At 39.6% G+C, this 12472-nt stretch overlaps 1 protein-coding gene across 1 annotated transcript in view; it reads right to left on the reverse strand.

The window, feature by feature from the left end:
- LOC113029445 (gamma-aminobutyric acid receptor subunit rho-3-like) overlaps positions 1 to 7637 on the reverse strand; it is a 28145-nt gene extending 20508 nt beyond the window's left edge. Inside the window, exon 1 of the mRNA XM_026180301.1 lies at positions 7216 to 7637. Within this exon, the coding sequence (XP_026036086.1) occupies positions 7216 to 7352 (137 nt within the window). The 5' untranslated portion in view covers positions 7353 to 7637. The remainder of the gene's footprint in view (positions 1 to 7215) is intronic.
- Positions 7638 to 12472: the final 4835 nt, after the last annotated feature.

Below are 12472 nucleotides of genomic sequence, written 5' to 3' on the forward strand. Positions count from 1 at the left end.
TAATCCTCCATACAATTATAACACACATTATAATAAAAAAGGCTTAAAATGTTTACAGTACATGGCAAAAACAACAGGGCTCAGTTTAGTATCCAAAGTGAGGTTTATCATTTCAATTTTGTTTTTAATGTTCTAAAGTCTTTTTATTATTAGTTTCAGTATTATTTGAATTCATTTGTTATTATTATAATATTAGAATCAGATTCAGAAAGATTTTATTTATCCCCAAGGGGCAATTAACATAAAACAGAGCAGCATAACGTTGACGATAAGGACAATAAGAACAGGCAATGAGAGTGAGATAATAAATACACAGAATATACAGTTTTAAAATTAAAGTGACTGAAAGGTGAATAAAGTGTCGGTAGTATAAAAAGAGTGTAGAGTAGTTTAGAATTTAAACTACAACATATATAATACTAAACTACATATATCATAATATGAATAGCATTATGGTAAAAAAAATCTAATAACACATAAAATAATATATAAAAATTGAAAACACTCACAGTTTGTTTTGTCTGGACACACCTTAGGCTACTTTCGAATCACCATTTAAGCCATCAAGCATGGATCCGGACTGTGATAATCAAATTAAAATTTACAATAAAAACCTATTGTTTATCATGCTAAGACAGCAAGGACAAACAAAACTTCTACAGCTGCTACATCAACACTAATACTCATATAATTGAGCCCGGTCCAGTAAGCGATCGTTACTTCCACCTGCAGAAATGTGTATTTATCAGTGTGGTTCAGTTGTTCGAGGACAGCAGGATGAGGGGAGACCAGAGCAGAACAGCTGTGACACCGGAACTGTTTCAACCAAGCTGTACACAGTTTCATTTCTACTGTAAGAACGGACCTTTTATTTACATGGCTGCCTGAGGGGATTGACTCACTTTGAGGAACTGACTCTCAGGCTGCTGCTTGGTCTTTGTCAAAGTTTTATATTAAATCTCATGCGATGCAACAAAGAGGATGTTGGGAAAATTCAATCTACAGTGTTAAATGGATACATTTTGTATGTGTGCTCTGTGTGTGCTTTCCTACCCTTTCATCTCCCCCAGACGTGGATTAGTTCAGAGCAGCTGGGTTGCAAAGTGGTTTGCAGATTGAAAGACACGGGGCAGATACGGGCAGGCTTAAGCAGCTTAAACAACACAATCTACGTGAGAATTTGATGCATAGCCTTGCATAGCTTTGAGATCAGAGTGACATTGGCCTGGACTGCAGGTGGGTTTGACTTTGTGGCCTGCCTGAACTAATGCTCAATTTGGTAAGGCTTAATAACCCCAGGCACAGAGCACAGAGGCACATGTGACACCATGCAATACTGCAACGCAATGGAAAATTTCTACAAAAGAGAAACAAGATGACGTCATTTGAACACACAAACTAATCAAATGAACGAAAAAAGAAACAACCACAATGCTAAACAAATCAGCTAAACCAGACCACAACATAGGAACCCACAAACAACCCAAAGGACCACAGAGAGACACACAAGACAAAGGACACGAATCTACCACAAGGAGAAAATAATGTTTACATGTAAGCATACAAACAATCCAAAACAGATGTGCTTAAAAGAGACACGCAAAGTACCACACAATTAGATAAACGCCTTCAAATATTTACGAAACAAACAAACAAACAAAACATAAGCACACGCGTAGAAAGCTTATGAAGCCTAAAGTCTAAATCTAATCAAACTGTAGATAATATATAATAAGATTTTCTTGTTTTATGCAACTTATGACCTTCATCATGAGGTTGTTGTGAGGCTTTGTTGATATCAGGGGACTTCCAAAGCTTCTGGATTTATCGTGTGGATTTTGGATGGAGGGGACTCTGATGCTGAGACAGATGCTGTCTGTGATATGTGGCTGAAATGTTTACAGAGCTTTTAACCAGATTTTTGAGAAAGCAGTGAACAATGAGTCTTCACACACAACCTTGTAGGAACTCTGCAAGGTTCTTATGTAGCAGCTTGTCAATGGTGTCGAGTGTTTTTGGTTGAAACTGTCTGCAAATGACAAAGAACAAAGTCATAGTGCAGGCGATAGTGTTATGCAGGACCCACATTCAAACAGGGAGCCCCAGAGAGACGACATTTAGGATGCATAAAGTGTAATTATAGCTCAAGCATAACTGACTTTCAGTTGTAATACATGCAGAATTGCATGCGTGTGTGTGTGGACGTGGTAATCACATGCACAGATGTGCGGTGCAAAGGTGAACATGCAGCGGTAAAAGCGATGGAAGCTGTTTGAGATCTTCTCCGCTCGTGGATGAAAAGCCTCTTTAAAAATCACACACCTCGACACACATCAAGGAGAACACACATGGACACGCAGACACACAAACACACATTCATTCCTCTGTTATTGTGAGGTTAAAAAAAATAATTTCAGCCAAATCCTATTTCTATAATCCTTTAAATTAACCTTGACTAACACTCCAAAATCCAGCCAGAACAAACCTAATGTAGCGCTAATCTCAAGCCTGAAGCTAATTTAATCAACTAACAATCAACCCTGGATGTTTTTAAAAAAAATGTTGCTCAAATGAAATAAAGAGTTCTCGTTTTAGACATAAAACTCTAAAGTCCTGACATCTTAGAGGCTGGAGGAGGAAATGCATTCAGATACTGAAAATTCTGACTCACACAAATTTTTCTCCCCTAAAAGTTCCTTTTGTTTTTTTGTAAAACTACACAATTCAGTATTCGTTAATGGCCTTTGAAAGTACAGGTCTTGTGCTCAAATCACTTAATTTTTTTTTTTTTTTTGAAATTTGGTTGGATAAAACCTCCATTGTGAAGTTGCCACAGTGGGTGTCCCTGTGGTTTAGCAGGCGGAGCAGGTTAGAGGATTTTAGCAGGACTGTGATTTGATTCCTCCCTCTCCTGGTTCGCATGTCCTTGGGGATGATACTAAATCCAAAGGTCACCGATATGTGTGACTGAAAAAGTGACAAAAGCAGTCCATTTTACTTTTGTGATTAAAAAAAATGAACTATTTGCTGATATTTTGTTTTTAAAAACCAACATTCACAGTCTGATTCAGCTGATTTGGAGCATTATCCCCTTGACAGGTCACAGCGCAACCACAGAAAGACATTCATCTTCTTTGTTCTTTTACCGCTCTCTTTGACAGATGGTATCTCACCCTACCAGTATCAGCTCCCTCCTCTGCACATGTCGCAACCATGTCAGCCTCACTTCTCTAACTTTGTCTCCAAACCTGAGCTCAGCCTCTGATCTGCTTCTGGAGAAAAACTCTACCTTAATCAGCTAAAGTTGAAAATGCTGGTACAAACGCATTCATGAGTATTAATAATGAGCATGAATGAAAGTGATAAATAATAATTTCCTTTTTAATAATTGAAAAAAAAAAACCTTCTCGTTATGCTTACGCCTTAATAAAAATAACCTTTCCAGTACAGGGATTGTACTTTTCATAGATGCGCACAGTGGTTTTACTACATTTAGTTAAATATATACAGTTACAGTTGTGCCTGTTCTTATCATACAAGGAGGTTAGCATATTGATAAATGATGCATAAGAGCGCAAAGCCTGAGGCCCTCACCCATTTAGACACACCCAAAACACCTCAGCTAGGAGGCTTCCAGGAAGCATCTTAATCAGATGTGGAGCCACCTCAGCTGAAGCCTTTCCAGTTTAAAGAAGCTCTGTGGATTGGGCAGCAGTTGAAGGCGGGGGCTTTAGTGGTGCAATTCCTAGCTACTTAAACTGGCTTTAGGGACACTGTATGTAATCTTAAAAATGCACCAACTGTGTTTCAGGTTTTTCAGGAGCTTTCAACAACACACAATGCTCCTACTTGTCTTAAAGTCTTTCTTCTTCTGCTCCTTTTAGACGTCGCCACAGCGGCGTCTCATCTCCTCCTTCACTACAACTTTAAATCTTCTCTCTGGTCTTCTTCTTCCTAGCTGAACTATTTTGAACATTTCCAGTATATCCATCCTTCTGCACATCTAAACCCATCTCAGTCTTGCTGTTATGCTCAAAAGAATATTGTTGAGACTAACACCAGAGTTTGTAGAAAAATGTGTTTTATTTTATAAGTTTTTAATAAATAAAGTATTTAATAACCTCAGCTCAAAATGACAGCCCAGAGATCATGAAGGCATTGCTCAAACTCAGGCATGCTGTTTTCCACACCTTGTCAGGTTTAAGTGTCGCCAGTTAAGGCAACACCTAGACTCTTGGAATGCTGCTGGGGTTTGCAGAGGGCTGTAACACTCAACCTGAGCCATCCCTTTGATTTACTCCTCTTAATTTTGTCCCTTCTGGTCACTCCCAGTGAAAGCTTAACACCCCCGGGTCGTCCCCTGTAACTCATACAAAGCTGTTCAAGTTGAGTCCAAGAATGAAATATTTTGCCTGAAATGAGCAAAATAGTTTAAGCTGTGAGCTACTGCTGGAAACATTTGGTCCTCACAAAGATAGATGAACACACAAAAGCACAGGTCAGTGCGACAGATGAGGGCAGGCTGCCTGCTGTCAGCAGCAGGATTCACCCACAACTGCCGCTGTAATACTCCACTGAACACACACACACACACACACACACACACACACACACACACACACACACACACACACACACACACACACACACACACACACACACACACACACAATCAAATCTAATTTAGGGATTTTATCTTCTCCGTTTAAAGGAAACGCTGTTGGAAACTGGCTTATTTGCTGCATTACTGGAAAGTGTTCAATGCAGTTCTGTGCTACATTTACAAACCTTCATTTATGCCTTCTTTACATTTATTGTAATATATATTCAACACATATGTACGTAAAAGAAAATTTTTAGTGTGACCTCAAACATCAATCACAGGCCGATTTAGTTTTATCGCAGTAATTTCAGCTCTGCTGTGTACTCACTCGGCTGTTTTTGCACTTTAATTTCACAGAGATTACCTGCTGTACAAACAGTGAGGGCTGCGTTATGGTATTATATACATGGATCAAGGTCATATTGTTATCTCACTGTTGCAACACATACATCAGCTCTCAGGTGGTGTAAACGACAAAGGGTCAAACTCAGTCACTGCTTTATTGCATGACTCTTTTTATTGCATTTGCATTTATTTGCTTTATGTGTTTATTTTAAGTGTGTTAAATGGAATAAATGCAGAGTCATTAATATTATTATAACTGTCTGTGCTTGGACATGCTTTGGAAACATTTTTATGCACAAATTGTACTTCAGATTGCAAACTACTGTACATATTGAGTAGATATTTATATTGAATTTGGCTGAGATAAAGAAATCAGAGTGTTAAATGTATGTTAGGTTAGACAGAGTGAAGTCCATTCAGGCAGTTTATATATTTGGTTCTCCTACAGGAATCTGAAGAAGCTTATTAAACAGCGTGAGCTGCTCAGAACAGAAGCTGCATTCACTGATTCTGGAAAACTGGCTGCTACTGGTTTTTTTCCATTCAAAACCTGTTTGAGATGCAAGCTTTCAAAATCTGCAATATGCTAAACCTGCAGTGGTCACTCCTCCGTGGGCTGGTGCTCCTGCAGACAGCAGACTAAGCAAAAAGAGCAGCTTTTCCACTTAACTGTGAAGTGCTGCAGACTTACTTTTTAACTAAAAATAATCCTGCCACGCTGTGAAGGGCAGGGAACCTTGGCGTTACTTTTACACATTATTATTTATTTTAAGCAAATGAAAGGAAATCTACAGAAGTGAAATTTCCTTTGCAGCCGACTCTGTGGTTTTTCTGTAAAACTGGGATGTGAGAGTCAGCAGCCCATATGGGAACCTCTTTGTGACGTGTGCTTCAGAAGTGAATCACAGCTTCCTGACAACCACAGACTTTCCTGTAAGTCTCTGCTCTCCCTAAACTGATGCTGCAGAAACTTCAGCTTCCTGCTCCTCAGTCAGCTCTAGTAACTTTAAATAATTGTGTTGCTGTAACAGTGAAAAGAATTCATAAAGCATCAATAGATCACTCAGCAATGTCAGTGGGGGAGAGTCTATTTACTTAAAAGCTTCACAGCCTAAATGTAAAGTCTCTGAGGTTTAATCTGCATTTTAAACTCATACAAAGCCACATAAGCTACTTTCAGCTGCTCCCTCATCACAAAAGGCCACCGCAGCAGGCAGTAATATAATAGTTCTGTTCACGCAGACTAAAAGTAATTCATTTTTAGATGTTTATGGTTAGTGTTGTCTCTTAGGAAGACGGCTCCTTGTTCAAATCTGAAAGCCTGCTGAAGCCTTTCTGTGAGGAGGTTGCATGTTCTCCCACAGTGCAGAGATATGCATGCAGTTCTATCATTGACCATAGGGTTGAATGTTTGCCAATCACTGTGTGTTGCCCATGTGACTGACTGGCAATCATCCTGCCTCTCATATTTCATAAGTGATTAATAAAAAGGATCTTAAACCATAAAGCTGGATCTTTATGGTTTAAGTCCAGCAGCAACTGGTTTCCTTTAGGTACCAATAAAACCGTATGGCAGCTCTCCTCAGTCTGACCTTTTCTACCCTGTGCAGGGCCCATATCACATTTTAGCTGTTAGTTCTGCTGTGTATACAACACAACAATAGAAACAGAAACCTCTTCAGCCAGCCAGTTTACATCACCACAGTTTCTGTGATCTGTGATGTTAAAAAAGGCAAAATTTTCAGGCTCAAAAATACAAATTGGAGACATTCACAAAAAAAGAAAAAGCATCTGCACTGATTGGTTGGGCTTATGGTCATGTGGCTTCAGGCCCTCCCTCCATCACTGAGAAAACAGATAGCATCAAATCTTGAACTTAAACTGAACGGCTACGTTTAACGGGCTGTGTTTAGGAGTTTAACCCCTCTATGCACCCTGGAACTAGTGGAAGCTGTGAGAGACACTTTTTACTATTTTATTTGCCTCTTTATTTGTTCTACTGTTCTAGTTTTTCTTCATAATCAGAAGAAACATCTCATGGATTACTTTGCAACACGAATCAAGTAGACAAAGACATTTTTAAGCATAAATAGATCTGAAGCATTGAATTGAACACCAACAGCAGGATGGCACATTCAACACATCTACATTAAAGTCCCAAAAAGCAAAATAAGACACAAACAATAAGTCAGCTCTCATCTCATCTGCACTACTGGCTCAAACTGCCTCAGTAGGAACACACAGATCTAACAGCGAGTCTGTCTCACCCTCCAAACTTGAACTTGCTGTTCTCCCCGAGGAAGACATCCTTGTGTTTCCTGCGGCTTGAACTGCGGCCACCAGTCACCATGGCGACAAAGCTGACTGCTGCCAGAGCCAGGTAGGTGAGTACGTCCACCTTCATTCTTCACAGGTTTCCCTGCCAAAGCAGACACAGCTCTAACATCCCGACCATCTCTCCTCCAGTCCTGCTGACTAACGCTGGTCAAACATCCCACAGCAGCTGGACGTTTCCTCAACCAGAGACCTCCAGGACGTCAGTGAGATTTCCAACCAGGACAAAAACATGAGGAAGTTCCTGAAGTATTCATGTGTCTCTGCAGCGTAGATCTCTGCAGCTCCCAAGTTTCCAGCTGAACATCCCAGCTCGATGATCTCCAGGAATCTTCTGCCTTCCCTCCAAATCATCTACTGCTCTCCTCTCTCTCACTTTCACTCCCTCTCCCTCTCTCTCCCCCAGTCTGTTTGTTTCTGCAGTTTTGTGGATCTCTCTATCCCTGATTAAAATCGATATGAATCTATTCCTCGCGGCGATAGAGGAATGACACTAATTCCACCCTAATCCTCTTATCTACAGCCACAGCAATCTTTCACTAACCTACAAACAGCCACACACATGCATACACGCACACTCATCAGTAATCAGGATTTTCTCAGTGGGACAATGACAAAAGAAGCACGAGGTTAGCGCACACCTCCACTTTGTATAGGTGGAGTATTTGTGAGGGAAAATGAAGCACGGGTTTGAAAGCGGCACAAACAACAATAGCTCATCAAGCTCAGCCGCGGTTTAATCTGAGCTAGAGTGGAGGGAAATGTGTCTAATCCCGCTTTACCTACCGTCTTCCTCAGCTTACACCTCTGGAAGACATAATCCTGAACACACAAACGGTGCAGCAACACAGAAATGCACACAAACTGCATTTTTCAATGACGTGTTTTGGGTAATTTAAGCAACTTTTGGGAATTTCCTGCTTTGCATGGGAGTTGTCAAAGTTCAGTGATCTCAACATGACACATATCCTCTTACAGTTTCAGCAGGTCTGAAATACTCAAAAAGTGTGAACTCTAATATCACTAATAATAATGTTAATGTTCACTGCCACAGCAACATGTTTTTAAAGCAGGAAGAGCACAAAATTAATGCTTCACTTCTCACAACATTTGTTCTCCTTTGATTTAATTAGACCGATTATTTTTAATTAACTCGAGCCATTTTGAGGAACTAAACTGTTTCAGTATCAGGCTGTAACCTTCTGTACTACAAAGTGAGATAAATGGGTTAGAGTAAAATTAGAGTTTCTGTCTCATGAAGGCTGCTCTATTTACCTGCCTGGCTAAATCACCATGGTTACACATCCTGGACACATAACCTGGCCAGAGCAGGCTATGTTCAGAGTTTTAAAAATGAGCTCAAATCTCAGTGTTTTCACAGATTATTTTATTCACAGTATGTTTTAAGTATGAGGCAATATGTTTTATATGTACAAGTTAAGCGGTCCAAACTGTGCATGGCAAGAAAACCTGATCACTGAATAAAATAATTTCACTTTGATCTACAGTCAAACAAAGTGAGGCTATGGGATGGTAACATTTAATATTTAAATGTACCCATGTAACAAACCGACAGCAGACCCAGGTGCACGTTCATGTTTTGCAGCATCTCTTTATTAATGGTTTGTTGTTCACACACTGTTAGCTGCAGCTCTCTCTCTCTTGTCTTATTTGCAACATGGTTTCATTTAACAGTTACATATTTATTGTTATCATTATTTATAGTTTTTCTTTTTCTTTTTAAATCTTTTTATTTGCACCATTTTAAACTTTATATAGACTTCAAGTTAGGGGCGTGGCCACTTGTTTGACAATTATCATGTCACAGGCAGCTCTAGCCGGCAATTGTATTCTAGCATTTGTCCCTAAACTGTGTTTGTGTTGTTAGTGCTTTATGGTGCCTCCAAAAAATCTGTGCTCCAGTGTTTGGTGAATGAAATTGTTGTATGTTAACAATCTATTACTGTGTGTTGCACCTGTACAGTGTATGGGTGCTAACCATGCTTGCACCACTATCTTGACCAAATTTGATCATTTCTGGTTCCAAAAAACCCGACCCATTGTGGTGGTGCCCAAAATACTAAAACCAGTGTGTGTGATGTCAGAGTGTCTGTGTTCGTTTTTACATACTGTGCATGTATGCGGCCGCTCCCACATTCTCCGAGGCATTACCACTGCAGATGGATCCACATGTTTCATTTCATACAGATTCCTCCCCTGAGGATGGGTTTTGTGTCTCCACGTTGTGTCTCCACGTCTCCACACATGGAAAATGTGTTAAAACTACATCATGGAGCTACGATCTATAATTAATGCTTGTGATAAAGGATAACAGATATTATTAAATATGTTCAAGAAAGACTGGAGGACAAGGAGTAAGAATGAAGATCAACTAACAGGGTTTTGTGTTTATTGGTTAATTTATATTCTTAGATTATTGTCATTCATGGTTTTCTGCTTTGTTTATTTTTAGTTTCCAGGATTTCGGTTTCTGTTACTTTGCCTTCCCTGTGTTCCTTGTCTAGTCACCTTTGTCTCCATGTCTCCCCAGTCAGTCGTGTCTCCATGTCTCAGTGTCTGGTCTGTTTTCCTCTGACGGTCCCATGTCATATGTCAGCGTATCTAGTTTCGCTTCTCCTTGTTTCTTTATGTGTAATTAGTCCCAGCTGTGTTTTCCTCCTGTTTCCCATTCCCTCATTACTTCCTTCCACATTTCTAGTTTCCCAGTGTTTTGTTTCTAGTTGTCATGCTCAGGGTTTTAGTTTGTTTTTTTATGAGTTTTGGTTTATGGAAGATTTCCTCAGCAATAAAGCTGCTGCCTTAAGTTCACCTTTTTGTTTCCTCGTCTTTTTCTTGTCGCCCATCTAATATATGATTGGTTCCCTGAAAAAAGGCAAAAGTAGAACTTGAAAGTGGAAACACAATCAGGAAGAAACTGAGACTTGGGAACAGCTTTGGATTCCTTGTCTTAATAAAGGACTCGTGGACAGGTGGAGGAGCTGAGGGACAAACCGCTGGCACTGTAATTACACTCTGATCTACCAGCTGAGCCGCAAATGCCTGAAAAGATTCAGTCAGCCATAGCTAATGAGTTCCTGATAGAGGCGCATGAGAAAATTCCATAATGTCAAGGATGTCATTCATGTGGCACTTTTCCCACCCTGAGTTATCTCTGCTATGACAGTGAAAACAGGAAACACCCAGCCAACGGTGTTGTTGCACTGACGCATGGTAATGGAGTAAATACCTGCATGGGGGCGTTACCTGGAGTGGGGAGATGTGCTGCAAAGGACTTTGGAGTCATTACTTGTTTTATTTATACAATAACCATTATCTCATGATCATGTAGTACTGTCCTCTTCCAAGAACCACACGAGTCTATTAATCATTCCCCCCCTCCAACATTTAAAGCTGGTTGTTCTTAAGTGACTATTAATAGAATAATGAGCAATTTCAATGTTTACAACATTTTTAGTCTTAAAATTATGCTTCTAACATCAATATCAGAAAGCTAATTGGAATAATGTACCACTGAATGAACAGCATACGATAAAACATAAAGATGGTGCTGAATTTGAAGAAGGGCCAAAAAGGCCCACTTTGAGACTCTCTGTGGATTTCCAGACACATTTAATTGCATTAACTAACAACAAACATGAGTGTAAGGACAGCTCCGCCTTCTTTTGCAGAATCTGATCTGAATCCTTTTTTAATCTAATCCATCACATTAAATCACATTCATCAACATTTCCATGCACACTCTGCATGTTTTAATGACATCCAATACTCACAATAAGATAAGATAAGATAAGATAAGATAAGATAAGATAAGATAAGATAAGATAAGATAAGATAAGATAAGATAAGACTTTATTGATCCCACAACAGGGAAATTTTTGCGTCACCTCAGCTCAGGTACAGATATCAGAAGGAAATACAAAAATACAAATAAGTACAATCAATGAAAAAAAGTAAGATAATACACTATATACAATGGTAGCATACACAGTATGTGATTATGGATATAGTTGGAAATATGGAAGACATAAACTATATAGCTTGATATAGCTATTGTACCACTACTATTCCTATTTATAGACATGTACACACACACATGTACACACTAAATATACATATGTATACATATACAGACATGGATGATCTGATATCCTCGTGTTGGTGTTGTTCCCAGATCATCATACTAAATGTTGTTCCAGGATCAACATTGCAAGTGACCAATCACATTGTTGTGACGTTATTCTTTTGCGCGCCAAGCCATTCGTGCATTTATGAAATTCCAATGTTGCAAGGACAATATCAATTCTGCTTACTGTTTATTAAAGGGTTACGGTTAGGGTCAGGGTCCGTTGATCGGCGGACAGAGGCGGTTTCTCGCAGCTTTAGTACAGTTTTTTTTTTTCACGCCGGTTTTTCCCGAAGTTGCAAAAGTATGACGTCACAACATTCTGATTGGTCACTTGCAATGTTGATCCTGGAACAACATTTAGTATGATGATCTGGGAACAACACCAACACGAGGATATCAGATCAACCGGATTATGCTATAGGGTAATTGCTGCCTGACTGCACTTGTTCAGACATTTCGTCTGTGTAACTGTCCACAATGCAGATTAAGGTTTCTATTCGTAAATAGCACAAGAGATAAAGGAAAAGAACTTTATCACCACTTATTACCACTTACCTGCCTTTATCCCATGAAACAGGAGCCCTACTCTACTGCAGAGGAGCTCGCTGTGCTGGTGTCCAGTTTCCAGGTGTGACTGTGAGTAAGTGTGTTTCTGGAAAAAGACAAGAGCACAAGTGTATCTGCAAACAATATGACTTAAAAGTACATTTAAAAGGGATTTCTTTCCACCTACATTTTTTAGCACTATGCTTCAAAATAATCTCTGTTTATCTTCTACTGGGCCTTGCTGAACCCTGTCAGTTTGACACATCTCCCTTAAAGCCAGCCTTGTTCTGATTGGCTGCCTCTCACAAACAGAACGTCATACAACATCATAAAGAGTCAAGAGTATAAAAGAAGTGTCTGAAATCCAGGTCTGAGTGAAGCCCCTCAGTTTGTCCTGTATCAGAAACAAGCTGCTTACCTCACGTCTTTTTAAGTCCATCCTCGTCCTCTGATTGGCCGTGGCTTACAAACAGAAGGTTTGAGCAGCAGGTGTGTGG

This window comes from Astatotilapia calliptera, chromosome 9, assembly GCF_900246225.1.
Source record: "Astatotilapia calliptera chromosome 9, fAstCal1.2, whole genome shotgun sequence".
Classification (NCBI taxonomy): domain Eukaryota; kingdom Metazoa; phylum Chordata; class Actinopteri; order Cichliformes; family Cichlidae; genus Astatotilapia; species Astatotilapia calliptera.